The sequence below is a fragment of the Eulemur rufifrons genome, chromosome 28, assembly GCF_041146395.1.
Source record: "Eulemur rufifrons isolate Redbay chromosome 28, OSU_ERuf_1, whole genome shotgun sequence".
Taxonomy (NCBI): domain Eukaryota; kingdom Metazoa; phylum Chordata; class Mammalia; order Primates; family Lemuridae; genus Eulemur; species Eulemur rufifrons.
In genome coordinates, this window is record NC_091010.1 from 60,750,897 (window position 1) to 60,767,154 (window position 16,258).

The 16,258-nt window shown below is 35.3% G+C and overlaps 1 protein-coding gene across 1 annotated transcript in view; it reads right to left on the bottom strand.

Moving 5' to 3' along the window:
• Window positions 1-635: 635 nt before the first annotated feature.
• The window catches only part of FAM204A (family with sequence similarity 204 member A), a 33,158-nt gene continuing 17,535 nt past the window's right edge, over window positions 636-16,258 (bottom strand). Inside the window, exons 7-8 of the mRNA XM_069460235.1 lie at window positions 2,154-2,260; window positions 636-1,845 (exon numbers count right to left, since the gene is read on the bottom strand). Coding sequence (XP_069316336.1) covers window positions 1,794-1,845; window positions 2,154-2,260 — 159 coding nt within the window. The 3' untranslated portion in view covers window positions 636-1,793. The remainder of the gene's footprint in view (window positions 1,846-2,153; window positions 2,261-16,258) is intronic.

The following is a 16,258-nucleotide window of genomic DNA, read 5'->3' on the forward strand; positions in this document are numbered from 1 at the left end:
TGGGCTAAAGAAGGGCTTCCATGGCCAGACAGGCTCCCAGAACAGACCCTACGGGAGGCCACTCTGGCAAAGCCTCTGCTTGAGTAGTGAAACGTGCCTGCAGGTGTGTCACTCAGCGCTCTATGGAGTGGATACAGGAAAACAAAAATGAGGCAGAGGCCAAAGGGAAATGCCTGTGTCGGGGCCCCATGTGTGAGAATATCTACACCACTCACCTGCTCAAAAATAACATTTTTAATGTTTCAGACAAAACCACTGGACAGTGTGGTAGATATTTCCCTATAAAGGATTTTTAGAGGAAAGGTTCCTGTAAGTTTGTATTTACCTACTAGCAGTCTGAAGTGGATATTGTAGGTAAACTGTACATGATTGTATCCATAAAATGGAACTGGGAATTCTAAATCATAAAATATAAGATTTTCCAAGCTTATCTTAGAGGTCTGGATACCTTTTCATAATGAATTAGTATGACATGCAATCTACTAAAAGTGTGCTTTCTCTTGGCTTTCTCAATTAAATGGAAACAAGCTATGATTTTTAGCCTCTTAAATAGCAACTAGGTATTCACTTATTCCAGAACACAGAAAAAACATAAAATGTGTCACCATTTAATTGATAAAATTTTGTTACTGTTTTAAGTCTAAAAATAACAGTAATATAATTATGATCATGTCTCATTTTATACGTTCCTGGGTTATATTATCAACCCAGAGAAAGTTTATATCACACAGCTAGAAAACCTCTAACAAAGGATGAGGAAAAGAGATGATGAAAACCACAGTAAGTAGTTCTCTACCTCTGCTGAGCACTGAGTGGGGAGGTGCTAAAACATCCATCTGTGGTCTTCTCTACCAGCTTGTCACGTCACTCCTCCAAGCTCCTTCTCAGGAAGACCAGGGAGCACACACATCTAAGGAAAACTACTTCCTATAGTACCAATCCTCCCTTTCTCCTCATTAATTCATTCCATCTTTTAAAGAGTAGTGGGAAACAGGAAGTCTTAGGTCTTAAAAACAAACGAGGTCTTAGAAGGTTCAAAGTTATATTATCTTGAGTTATAATTGTCTGTTTAATACAATTATACCATTTTTCTCTTCTAGGAACCACCTCATAATTTAAAGAATGATATAGCCAAGAAAGATATTTAGGAAGATATTTCTAGGCAAAGTTCAATTTAAATCATCCTCCAAATACTATATTCTGTCCCTTTTTATTGTAATATTTTATCAACACAAAAATTAATCAATTGTTTTTACTATGTAATTTTGAAATGTCAACTCTAATTGCCTCCAATAGAAAATCAATAAATTACTTTTATAACATTAAAGTAATTAAATCATTTGTATAGACAGTATCAATTGAGATGTTTCTGCACTTATGACTAATCCATTATAAACACTTGCCAATCTTAAAAACACAATTCCAATAAAAGTGCAGTTATACCAAGTACAGATAAGAAAGTACAAGGAGCTCACTGGCTATGCTATACCAAATGGATAAAAAGCAAAATTGATTTTATACTGTAGGTCTATACAAATGAATAAAATCCTATCCTTTTTTTCCATATTTTTTCTTAGATTTCTTCATACAAATAACAGAATGCTTCATTTTATTCACTTCAATAGGATGAATTCCTTAGAGAAAGATTGAAAAGAGCTGATAATCAACTCCCAAATTTTATGCTGATTTTTTCCTACTTCTATCAATTTCCTGACATATTTAACATAAGCAGGAAAATCTTTTCAGTAAATTGAGCACTTGAGTCTACAAATGTCTTGAAGAACTCTGACAAGTTACATATATCCCATGTTGCTTTTGGTTTCCCATCTCTTCTTTGCTTCAAACCTAAAATGAAGAACAAAAAAAACTCAATGTATTTTTAAAAAAATACTTTGCTAAAGTAACATGTTTACTAAGAGACCAAAGTAAGACAGACTTGAAAATCTGTCATACTCCAATGATTACAAAATAAACATCAAACAGGATGAGGGAAATGCCTTTATATTTATAATCTGATAAGCATTCAACAAAGATACAAAGAGTAAAAATAATAACAATTACACACAAACTGGATTCACAAAATATATTAGCAGGAGTTTTGCAATCAGTATGAAGTCAGTAGAATTAATAATAAAAATCTTAAGTAAACTTACCCCCATGCAAGTTTCTTCTTTTTTCGAGCAGCCTGTGAATTTTCAGCCTCCTTTTTGGCTTTTACGAAGTTGTGGCAGGCAATTGCTTTGGCAATTTTTACACCAAGCTAAGAATTTACAAAGAAGGAAAAAAGGGGAAAATAAAAATTCCAGCAAATACAACAACAATAATAATACAAATAATTGAGAACCTGTGGATAAGAAAGCCATGTCTAGAAGTTAGAAATTTTATGTTAGGCGCCCTCAGACAAAGTATAACAAATACAGCGATATGGCCCATATTTCCCTTAACTCCCAACAGACTCTTTACCCTAGTTATACCAGTCTCCTGGACAGAATCCTTCCCAAAGAGGCCCCTCCAGGGTCCACCAAGGTAGTAATGAGGATCTTCAAGCTATTTCAGCATTGCAGTAGGCTGAGCAGGAATTTATGCCTGATAAGGCTGCAGACACTGACAGAGACATCAAGTTTCTTTGCTCTGGGCTAGAATTATAGCAACTCAGTATGGTCACACCAGTTATCTCATGCTGATCAGAAGCTCTGATTGGCAGTCATAGATGTGATTAATAAAACATGGCAAAACTAATTACTACTTCATAAATGCACTTTGTATGATGGGCAACAGCTTTTAATTCACTGAGAGAAAAAATATAGGAGTGCTTAGAGGCAAAAGGCTGGACGCCAGGACGAAGAGTACCGAGGCGTCTCCTGTGCAGAGCCCTCTGTGTGACCCCCTCACACCCATATGTCAGTCCTACAAAGTCCATTCAAAATGAAATCCCCCATCCCAGAAGTGTTCTCTACCTCAACCTAAAACAGTCCTTGTTTCTGTATTTCTCCAGCCCTTCAGCTTCTATGCCATAACCTTACAGTTTACACACTCTGCTCTACACAGCTTTCTGGCTGCAGAGCTGTTCCACAGCAAGGACTCCAGGATGGGCATAGTGGTATCGTCTTGTTTTAGGTACTCTTAGTTTTAAAATGCCCGCTCACTGGATGGCTCAAGAGTATCCATTAAGAACTCAGGTTAAACAACAAAAGCTAAAAATCTCATTCTGGTGTTTCTTGCCTTTTCTATCCCTATACTCAACCTAATTCATATTAACAGGCAGACTTGTAGAAGAGAAGAAATGACCTGGAAGCCACTCTGAAGTCAATGTATTAAAGTCTAAGTTTTAGAGATCTGCATGGCAGGAGGTTAACAGCACATATGTAAGGAAAGAGGCCAATTTAGGAAAGCGAGGTTTGGCATGTTTGAAATGTCTTTCAGCTTATCTTGGAGAAGAGTTCCCTTTAGGGTGAAATGGACAAGCAGTAATCAAGCACTGGCTGGAGTTTATAAATGAAAGCAAAAGTAGATTTGATTTTTCAGTCCAGGAAGCATACATATAAAGAACATAAGCAAACGTAAGGAAGCTGACAATCAAACAAAGACGCCAAGGGGGTCAACACCAATAGGAAAGCCACTGAAGAAAGAATGATTAACTGTATAACAGACCAACCTCAGTGTCTGTTCTCAAAACTCAAACCAGTATTAGCAGCAATGTGGTTGTCATCCTTTTTACAGGATAACATTCATTCAATAAATTTTATGGAGGCACAACTGCTTTTGGCAGGGACTGTCCTAGGTGCTGGAGATACAGCATTGAGAAAAACAGGAAGTTTTCAAATTGTGAGGCTGGGAGGAAGGGGTTATCGGTTACATTTGACTGCTTCAATACTGGCTCTGTTCTTTTGGTTCTCTTTTTAATTCCAGTTCTTTATCATAGAAAAGGTCACCTAAGGGAACCAAAGGGGGAAAAAAAAACGCTATGACTCACAGGGCTGTAACATAATCATCCCAGTTGAAAAGGAAAGTCTGGAAGGATGCTGTGGCATTATCTATCATGAAGATGGAATTCCTATACACTGAAGAGCTATCCCATTTGTCATACACGTAAAGCATCAAGTTAGTACCTGTCAACTAGTTAGGCTAGTCAACACTGCAGAATTAAATGCCCAAATCTCACTGGCTGAACTTTTGTGTCTTGTTTTACTTAAAGTCCCTGTGGATAGGCAAGGCTCTCCTCCACCTTGTGGCGGCCAGCAACTCAACATACGGCTTTCAGGTTCACTATGGCAGAACAAGAGCTGAAGGGCCTCATACTAGCTCTTAAATGCTTTAGTCCAGAAGTGACACATTTCTGCTCACAGCCCACTGGTCAGAACTACTCACATGGCTACAGCTAATTGCAAGGGGGCTGGGAAATGTGGAGGTACAATGGAATACTAGGGGAGCAGTAGATGTACCTAATAAACTGTCTTCTGATATACACCACAGCTTGCTATCTGTGCTTAAGATATACATAGGTCTCTCCACATTCATGTGGACGATTTAGTCTCTTTCCCCTCCCCCAAGCCCCCAAAGGTAAAACATAAAAATCTATATTATTCCATTAACACCATTCCTATGTATTACATATCAAAATTTGACATATAATATAGTTTTACCAAACTCACCCACCAAAAAAAGACCCAGTCAGCTAATTTATCTTATATTTAAATGAGCCTATACTTTGAGTAAGAAACAAAAATGCTCTGAACCATACTTGTCATGTACCGTTAACTATGTGAGAAAATTATTTTCTAAAACTGGTTGAAAATTAAGAGATAGCTGACATTTTCCCAGTATGAGTGTCCTGGATTTAGGACAGACAAACCAAAGAGCATCTCAGGGGTCCGGACATGCAGTCATTTAACTTCAATGGACTCTTCACTTTGACATGATCATGTCCTCTAACAATATAAAAGCTTTTAGTGTTCCAGCAACACTAAGACCAAATCCAGCATAAGCAGCATCACAGTAAAGATTTAGAACATATGCTCCTTAATACAGTATAAAATGGTTAGAAATAATCTATTAGAACACATTAAACTATTTCATCACTGTGTGAATTAAATAAATATAATAAACAATTAGGTACAGAGGCAACACTTGCAGACAGACCTGTTCCTGTAAAAGGTATATATTCTCTAACTGTAAGTTACCTTGGGTTAGGTTACGTGAAATGTTCAACTGGTAAACACTGAACAAACCTGGTCTATGTATTCTTTACAGAAAAAAATCTTTTAGCTTGTAATGATGATGAAAAGTCATAGCTTTTTTGTGTCCTTCACATGCTTAAAATGAATGTGTTTCACTTATTTCTGTGAAGAAAAAAAGGACAGAAATATCTGAAAGTATAAAAGGATAATAAGACCTTCTATGGAAGAGACGGTTGAGAAGAAATGCAGTTTCCCAGTCAAGATGACAAACTCGAGTTCCAGAATATAAAAGAATATCATGCTGTGTTTCAGTATTACAAACAAATAAAATAGGCCGACAAGAATCCCCTTTCCCTTCTATAAAAAGAAAAATGCATCTTCATGCCCAATGTAAACATCACAAAAGCTTGGTCAATGGTTTTTATATTAAAAAAACAGTTTCAGGTCATCAGATAACTATAGCAACACAATGTGGGAAGAATTTTTTTAAAAATGAATAAAAATACATACAAAATTTTTTGTATTTGTAGCCAAAGTATCAGCATTTTCCATATAGAACATCCAATATTTTGCTGCATTTTAATTAAGGTGTCTAAACATTATCACAAAGAACTGCAAATTGGTCAGAGCATGCAGTAAGGAAAATTAAGCTCTAAAGGCTTTTTATCACCATATTTCAGGAACCAAGGGTGTAAAATGTTCTAATTTGGGATATATTAAAAGCCATAAAAGGTCTTTCAAAAAGATTAATGGTACTTTGCTTGGATTTAAGATAAGGGCTTTAGCTGGTTGGAAAAGCAGGGCCCTGGCTGGACCCTTGAGGCATTCATCTTTACAGCCACTTGGAAGATTTGTAAAAGCGTCTGCATAACCTCAAGCAAATGCACAGCGACATTTTTTTAATTCCTTTCAATTTTACAGGTTTAGCCTGTGTAAATCATATTGGGTTGTAAAATAGATATAATGGCACATCCTTGTAACTCAGTACAGATTTTTAAAAGACAAACTTCAAAATAAAGTTAGTTTTTCTTGCAAAATCTTGTCATTATAAAGTTTGCTGATAATCATTTGAAGCATCTGATTCAAACAGCTTAATCTAGCATAACTGTAAATTTCCTATTCATTTCATAAAAATATTTTACTCAACTCAAAATTACTAGCTTGTAACAGATTTATAAAGTTTTCCTCCCTTTTGAACACTTTCAAGGCACTTATTTAAAAATACCAATTATCATACTTTAACTTTTTATAGAATAATAGGTCTCTATGAAAAATATTTATGCCATTCTCTTTTGTTCTTTAATTAAATGAAAACAGATGTTTTCTGAAGTAAAGCGGAACCATTACTGGAGTACTTAAAGTGTTAAGGTCTTTAATTTTTATATCAGTTTGGTCGACAATTCCTGATTGTCTTTACTCAAGCTCAACATTAATGTCAAGCAAGTTACCTAGGAGACGAAAGAGATCAAAGAGACAAAAACCCCTCCAATGTCTGATTAATCAAGCCTGCAAACAGCTTATTTCTTTTAGCCTGCATGCAAGTATGAAAATGAGATTCTGGGAGCCGAACATTGTGCAGATTTGTTCATTCTTATCAGAACAAAGCCAGCGGCAGCTTATTTCATGGATCATTGGCACTGTCATCAGTGCTACACAGAACGGGTGACAGCTCCTCATTTTGAGGCTTGAACAAAATTAGCAAAAAGTCGGCACAAATTAGCCTCTCATCTTTTTAGTAATATGACATTATTCATTTACTTTTTATCCAATTTTTAATTTTTTCCTTGTCAGCTATCCCTTTCTAGTGTCTCTTGCATGGCATCATAAAATGCCTTCCAAAAAACAAGCAAAGAAATAGCCAAAGTTGAAATAACATGCAAAGTTCAAGAAGCAAATAAGAAAAAGCACTTCCAATGACTAATGATGCTGTGGGTTTTTTAATAACTTTCAAAACTTTGCACTAATATTGATTAAAAAAAACAGCTCAGAATGCCACATAGTTAAGGAGTTTTAAGAAATTGGGGGTATATTTCAAATAAAGAATATAATGTGGCTAGTGTGTTTCACTCAAACCACAATTCAATATGGTATGTGCTATAGTAAATTCAGGACATGTACATTTGGTTTGGTACCTTTCCCTCCGTTGTCACACCTGAAATGCCAAAGCTCTGCTGACAGTCAATAAGCTAAACCATATCCAGTCATATAACTGACTTTAAATCAAATCATTTTCTTTAAGAAATCACCTAATTTCATTGTCATCTTAAAACATACATGCACAAGTTTGCATACATTTGCTTACTATACATATACCTACGTGTGTAAAACTATGCACACACCTATTATTGATTTTTATATCTACAACTTCATTATCACTTTATTTCAAAGCATAACCCAACAAATCCTGTTTTTAAAACATACCAAAAAGATATATATATACACACACACACACACCCCCACTCACAAATACCTTTCATCACCCACTCACAAAAACCTTTCATCGTGTGTCTATGTACGTAAGATATGACTCATATACTCAACTTCAATTTCATAGTGAAATAGTTTACATAACACCTGTTTTAATGATGACTATTAAGGCTTGAAATTATACGTAGATTCAAGTATTCCGAACGAGGGAGAAAAGATGTTATACTGTTGAAATTAGTCCTGGATATATACATTTATATTCAAGGAACTTATTCCATTCATAAGGGGGAAGAAAAGCATTAAAAAATTAACCATAAGCTGCAAGATGCTTTACACAGCCCCCATCAGAAAGACAGTTTTTTTAAAGAACTGTAGTACTGTTTTCAGCAATTTCTTTATCTCTGTTCTTCTAAGTAAGAAAGCCTATTAACAAGCTTTGAACTTAAAATCACATTTACAATAATGTGCCATCAACAGTTTTATAAGCTAATTAGAAAAAGATTAATTAATGACTGGCTGCTAATAAAATGGCAATCATGAAGAAAGAAACCAAGGGTGCTAAGCTTCAACTACCACCAATTAAGAGCTAATTACAAACAAATTATATATGTGTTTTGCTGTGGGCTTTAATTTACTAAAATGGTTTTAATTAAAAGAGAAAACATGCTGATTAATTGAACTGCAGAAAAAATCTACAGTATAAACTGTGCTTTGTCTGTCTCTTTAATTAGACTTGTAACATCTGAAATCTTTTTTTAAGGTTAGTTAAAAGCACAGATAAACATAATTAAAAGACAGCACAAGGAACACCATTTGAGGTGATCACCCAATCATACCCCAAAGGTTAAAAGAAAACATCCTCAATGCAATGAGATCTGAGTAGGCACACCTAAAACTCTGAGAAAAAAACCATTACTGAGCACTAATCTTACTTTTCTGATGTTAAAAATGCTCTAATGTCACTGCTGAATACAATTTTTATGGGAACAAAAATACCTTCAAACTAGATGTAAAGGAATTCATTCAGGCCCTCCCTTAGTTGAACAGATATAGTTTATTTTCCATACATTGTCTTAACTATTCACCTATATGTAATAACTGAATTATTTATAAGAACTAAGGAGAACAAGGCTTCAAAGAATTAAAATAACCATTTAAAAGCCTCCCACAGACTATGTGCAGACTACAAATGATACACAGAGGAAGTTTTAAATTAGAAAGCACTGAGAGATGACCAAGGTTAAGGAAAGGGAGTCAATTCTAAATGATCCTTAACAGAAACACATGCCCCTCCCAAAGGCAGAGAGTTCCCAACTTTCCCAGGTGGCTGCTTAAGCTGCTGACCAGCAGAACCCTATTCAGTGAGGTTTTTCCCTCCTTAGAGTCCTATATCCTTTCCCATTGCTAATCAGTGAAAAAATACCAAAAACAAAAAAAAGGTCCTAAATTCTACTGCCTAACTGGAAAGAGAAAATAAAAAATAAATAAATGAAAAAGTAAAGGATTAAAGTCAGAGTAGAAAAATTTGAAAGAAAGACATAAAACGTATTTTACAAGAGAGTTTTTAGACATTATATGACTCCAAATAAAATAATCATTTAAGAAAAAAAAACAACCATTTGCTTTTAGAGCAAAACCCCTACAGTTAGATTGTATTCATCACATACACCCCTGGTAGTTGTAACAAAATAACCTCCTTTCCATAAAAATCAAATGTTGAAATGGAGATAGGAAATTTAAAATCAATATATATAAATAAAATCTAATGCATTTTTACTGTTTACCCAATCTTCAACAGCTAGAAATCACAGTAATTAAGACAACAGAAAGGACCTGCCATCCTTCAACAGGGTAACAGGTTCCAGTGATAAATTTTTATAATACCTAATTGGAATATACTGTTCACCTTTCTATCCAAGCAAATTGTTTTACCTTAGAAACATGGTTGTCAAGATATTTCTACCCAAAGAAAGTATTTACAAAAACAAGAAGAAAACAATTTTCTTCTCTGGATTATAGAATAAAGGGTTTAGAACTGAAAGATCTGCTTCACTATAATATGTCTTTCAATTCAGGTTCTTTTTTGTTTTTGTTTTTGATGCAAACAATAGCACTGATAAGACTGATGAACTTTAAACATCTCTAGTTCAAAAATATAAGCAAATGTTTCAATTTTCAACTCTAGATATAATAATACTCCAGGTATTTTGACAGGTAAATCTGTCAAAATTGTATTGTTTGGGAAGGATTTTTCTGGAGGGTGGGGGCAAGGGGACTTCAAGCCCCTATTCTATCAAGACAATAGCACTTACATCTACGTAAAACTGATAACTGAAACGAAAAGGGCGAACTGCAGTCAAACCCTCTCAGGGAAACCAAAGCCTAACAATAACTTGGAAAAATTCTGAATGCTAGAGAGCAAGTGCTACAGCATCCAAAGCATTTCTGAGAAAAGACTACTTTTTATGGTAAAATAAAATGCAGAACCTGCTTCCTCAAATGTAAATATATAACCCTCTTAGATAAGAACACCTTCAGATTTTCTAGGAATTACTCTAAAAATAGAAGTTAGGCTACAAATTAATAGTCTGCACAAATTTAGAGAGCACTTAATTCACTTAGCTATGAAAGAATACAACTCAATCAATTCAAATTTAATTTTTTTAAATGGCCATTCCTGTCTTCTTTAAGAATTAACAGATTATTAACACTTCAACATTATTAACTTTACCTACACTTTACAATCTAAAAATTTAAGCAGTCTACTTCATATAATAAAAGTAAAAATAAATTTCTGGCTTAATTCATCCTGCCAATATAATATTTACTTATATCTATAAAGAAGATACTATTAAAATGAGATATATATTTTTTATCTTTTTTAATCACTTCTACCTGTGATACCTTGGTTATGTTCTAAATAAATATTAAACTCAACAGCACTAAAAGCTGATGTCAGTGTCTCAGGTCCTTACTTACAAGTTCTATAAAATGAGCTTTGAAATATGAAACATTTTATCATATCATTATAAATTGAAGAGTTTTGTTCTTAGCAAAGATGGAAGTGTATTATAACCAAATATCTCAGATGTGAATATTAACATTTTGCAAATCATCAAAAAACAATATGACTACTCTTTCTAGGTTGCAAAGAATTGTTATAATGTTACAACATGAACTACTGGCGTTTTTTTTAAGGAGTCAATTACTTGGTGTTGTCAAAGACCATCCTATTTCAGTTCCTTACAAAAAAAGCTTAATCCTTAAGAACATAAAAATGCTTAAACGAAATTCATAGACAACCTCTCTTCCCCATTCATTTCTGCCATCACACTGTACAGAGATAACTAAAATCAATCTGAGCAATATACCCAGTTAGTTAATGTAGGTATGACTCACTGGGTGGTCGAAACTCACTGTTTTGCTGCCAAAGTTGGTTTTTATCGATAGTAGGCTAACATAAAGATGCCTAGAGAGAAAACCTCTTTACAAAATGTGACTGCTTCTTACTTAGTCAAATCTAGGCTTTCATACTTAATTTTAAAATACCTGTTTCTACTGGTTTCTATAAATTGGTATGATCTGGATTGTAACAAAGATAACATGTAAGAAAAGACATTACCAAAGGATGGCATTCTCAAGGATTACTATCAATGAATGGAATGTACTTCCAACCAAGTCTGAGCCACAAATACGCTCAAATACTTGTATGTGCATAATACACACACACACACACACACACACACACACACTTTAAATTGGAACAGTTTTGTCAGTATAACACAAACCCAAGTATATGTTCCTACTTCATCTATCCCCCCTGTTAACTAAGAAGTATTTAACCAAGAGGAGGAAACAGTCTCAAAATGATGACATTACTACATGGCAAAACCAACAATGACAGAAAGCACAATCTTGATTGAGTCATCCCTCCCAAATCAGATTATATTCATCCTTAATGTCATCATTAATTTAAGGGAATGAGATTCTGGAAAACCATGTGCTTGCTGTGCCACCACGATAGCACACTGACAGCCTTATTTTGGCATACCGTTTTTTTTTGAGGAACTGTTTTCAAGGCCTATTCTCAGACATGGTTCTACTTTTGGCTTCATTTTTCTCAATACTGATACTGCCCTATTGGTTTCACAGGCTTATAAATGTTAAACATCAAAAATTAGTTTCACTTATTATGGTTGGAAAAGGCTTTAAGAACTCTGGGATCTGTGCCTCTGAGCAAAGGCTTTATCAGCAGGTCCCAGTCACTTCTGCTTGAAAAAAGAAAATGGTACTGATTAAAAACCAATATACCTGATTTCCAAAAGGACACCTACCATGCATGTATACATTTAATTCATAAAGGGCTTCTGCCCCCAAACTCACACTTACTTCTCAAAATCCCATCCACACACATCAACAGTGATTGGCACCAAGGGATAAATATGAAAAATTAAATCTCAAACTAAACTGTTCATTCAAGAATTCCATCTTGATTAGTTATTCTTCACGGGTGTTTAATGAACATGACACCAGTATCTTTCCAACGTCTGTGCCTGAACAGCAAACATTTTCCAGATGTTTTCCCACTTATACAGGGAGAACAGGGCCCGAATTATTGTTCTTTCTTTTAATTAGAATTCTATAATTCTATACCAAATGAATTTACTTTACCATAAAATACTTTACCAGAAAAACGTTTACTATCCTTACAAGTGCTGAAAATATCATGTATTTCTAAAGCAATCTCATTTGTTATAGTGTGTGCCAGGAAATAGTCCTTAAAATGTAAAACACCTCGTCAGTATTACACAATTCCCATTCTAAAATAGCAATATGACAAAATAAAACAGCAAAACAGAAATTTAATATCCCGAAAAGAAACACATTTCTGAAGCCTTTAAAGCACTACTTCTGTATGTTGTGACAAGCAGCTTCAAACTGCACACAGGAAGGAAAGCTCACCAGTGCATACTACTTACTAGTGAAGCAGGTAAGGACTGAGTTCATAGGCAGGTGCTGGTGGGCAGAATGTCACATGGTGACCCCATCCCAGTGCACCATTTAGGAATACTATACCCAATTCTCAATTGTCCAGATACACTGAGAGATTTAACATGGATACATAAAAGATTCTATAATCCAATATCTCACTTAAGCCAAATTTTAGATTTGGTTTGCCAGGTAAATATGAAAAGTACAAACAAATCATGTTTTAAAGATCTAAAGTCATTTGGCAATCACCATAATAATAATTGTCTCATGGAAGAAAGAATCAGTAATGGAAGCTAAAACTAGTGGGTGCAAATAAATGATAAAGATAATATTTACACAGTTTCCGATTACCTCCCATCTCCCATGAGATACTTATTTATTACAATGGGAAAAACAGTAACTTCACAATAGAGAAAGCCAGAGATACCACCCTAACCAAATAATCAAAGTAAAACCATCAATAAATGAGAAAAATAGCACATGCCTCTGGATATCTTACAGTGAGAAGGACACATCACTCCTGTGATTTTCCTGCCAAAAATGCATAACCTGAAATTAATCATAAGGAAACATCACACAAACCAAAATTAAGGGACATGTTACAAAATACCTGGCCTCCACTCTTCAAAAATGTTAAAGTCTTAAGAAACAAAGACTGAGGAACTAGTCCAGATTAAGGAAGACTAAAGAAACATAACAAAGTGCAATGTCGTACACCAGGAAAAAGAAAATTTTCTTTTGCCACAAAGGAAATTAGTGGAATTGGCAAATTTAAATAAGGTGCATAAATTGGAGAAACTGAAAGCAAATGTTGTAAAATGTTAACATTCCAGGTATCCAAGTGAAGGGCAAATAGGAAATCTTTTTATAAATTTTGCAACTTTCTCAAAGTCTGAAACAATTTCAAAATAAAAGGTTCTTCTAAAAAATGTAAAATGTGTTTATCTCAAAATTTCAGCATAACTAACTGCTAAAAGCAGCATAGAACCTGCAGTAAAATAAATGCTTCTCTGTAAATTCCCCTTGCTTCAGGTGAGGGTAATAATAAATAGAAAAAGACACAAAGAAAAATAGCCACTGACGATCACGTAGGGCTCATATTTTAACACTTCAGACTAGGCTTTGCCATACTCTTTCTTACTGTAGCAAGGCGGAAGTCTGGGAAACTAAGCCACCTGAGGGACTCTGCTGGTCAGTCACCTCGTCATTTGGAAGAGATCATATAATACGTAACTCTTGGGTCTTCCAAAAGGAAGGCTGAACAAGCAATGGTAATGAGACACGAGCTTGTTGAGTCCCGTGATCCTGAAGAGACCAGTAAAGAGACAAAATCCACAGCATTTCTAAAAACAATAGGGCAGCCAAGCGCTAAGGCTCTGCTGGCTTTTCTTATGTGGCCACCTTAAGCTTTTATCTAGCAGATTCCAGACCAGCCAGCATCTGACAGCAACCAGTAACATATTCCCAGAATTTTTTAAGGGATTCTAGAAACGCTTATTCTCCATGTGGCGCAACATAGAATACTTTCACCTGTGATGCATGTAAGTACCACTTCTCTGAAAGGTTTTGCTCCTGATCCAGATGAGGCAGGCAGGTATTCAGGCCAGGCTGCCACCACCTTCCACAACCCCCTGATTGGTTACTGCTGCCTTATATGCTTTTCAGTCCCCCTTAGACCTGGAGTCACTCCTCACTATCCCCACCCTTACAGTCACAGAAGGTATCCACCCACCGGAGTCTCTTCCTCTTCCAAACCCACAAGCACTGCCCCTCCCCGCCATTCCCTGACATTTTCATGGTCAACTCCAAGATTTGGAGATTAAATATACTACTGGTATAATTTTGCTATACTTTTAGGCAGAGTTACTTGAAAGTAACTATACTTTGAAGCTGACCAAGAAACAAAGCCACTGTTTCTAACAGTACTTCTACAGACATATAAGTTCCAATGCCAAAATAGTCTACTTACTAACAAACAATAGATGCTATTTATTGAATAGAATTTTAAAGACCCCTATCTTATTCATACTGAAGAAGCCATTGTAATAACCAAGAATTAACACTGAAAGCCTACTGAGTTTGTGGCAACATTCAACATACTTTCAAATTCACTTTATTAAAATCTAAAATGTCTACCTTTCTATTCTAAAATAGAGTAATAAAATGCTATTATATACAATGAAAGCTATACTCAATGAACCAAAATATGACGACTTTAGAGACGAAATGGAGTAATTGTCAAATTGCAGGCATAGGAAGGACTGTAAGATGGGAAAGGGAAAATGATGAAAGAAAAAAAGTAAACATTAAAAATACTTTATGATCCAGCAACTCCACTTCTGGTTATATGCCCAAAAGAACTGAAAGCAGGGATTCAAACAGATATGTGTACACCCATGTTCACAGCAGCACTATTCAAAATAGCCAGAAAGTGGAGGCTATACTAAGTGTCCACTGCAGAATGAATGCATAAACAAAATGCAACACATACCCAGAATGTAACAAATACAACACATGCTACAACACGGGTGAAACCTGAGGACATTATGCTAACTGAAATATGCCAGACACAAAAGGACAAATATTATATGATTCCATTTATATGAGACACCTACAGTAGTCAAATCCATAGAGACAGAAGGGCGGTTGTCAAGGGCTGGGTGGAGAGGAGAATGGGGAGTTACTGTTTAATGAGTACAGAGTTTCAGTTCTACAAGATAAAAAGAGTTCTGGAAATGATTGTGGTGATGGCCACACAGCAGTGTAAATGTGCTTAATGCCACTTAACTGTACACTTAAAAGTAGTGAAAATGATAAATTTTATGTTATATATTTTGCCACAATAAAAAAATACTTCATAAAAAATGTCATTTTATTTTTTGAAAGGCCACGTAACTGCTATTTATGCTACTTCTTGCTTATGCCCCTAACTGAAGCCCATGGCTTTATAAAGTTCTTTATATTAGCCTCTAACACACACACACACACACACACACACACTTCTCTCTCTCTCTCTCTCTCGCTCACACTGTTGAATTGTACACAGAAGTGGGTTTTTTTTTTTTTTCTTTTTAGACAGGGTCTTGCTCTGTCACCCAGGCTAGAAGGTAATGGCACAATCATAGCTCACTATAGCCTCAAACTCCTGGGCTCAAGAGATCCTCCTGCCTCAGCTTCCCGAGTAGCTGGGACTTCAGGTATGCAACACCAAGCCTGGCTAATTTTTTTGTTTTTCCCTTAGAGACAGGGTCTTACTATGTTGCCCAGGCTGGTCTTAACTCCTGGCCTCAAGTAATCCTCCTGCCTCAGCCTCCCAAAGTGCTGAGATTATAGGCATGAGCCACTGGAACCAGCCCTTAGAAGTATTTAATGTAACAAATGATTTTCAAGGGTTTAAAGAAAAAAAGATGATTTCTGAATCCCTTTTCTGAGCTTGTTTTCTTTTCTACATGAAAATGTAAAATTTACAAGATACTTTAGGCCCACAGCCAAAAATAGAAAGAAAAACACAAAAATCAAACTAACAGCCATCAGTGACAGATTTTTTGACATCTAATGATGCAAGAGTATAAAAGTATTTCCATAGAAGAATTTGCTGAAATCATACACTTATCTCTAGTCTCAGTTTAGGAAAAAAGTCTACCTGCAAGTGAGTTACATAC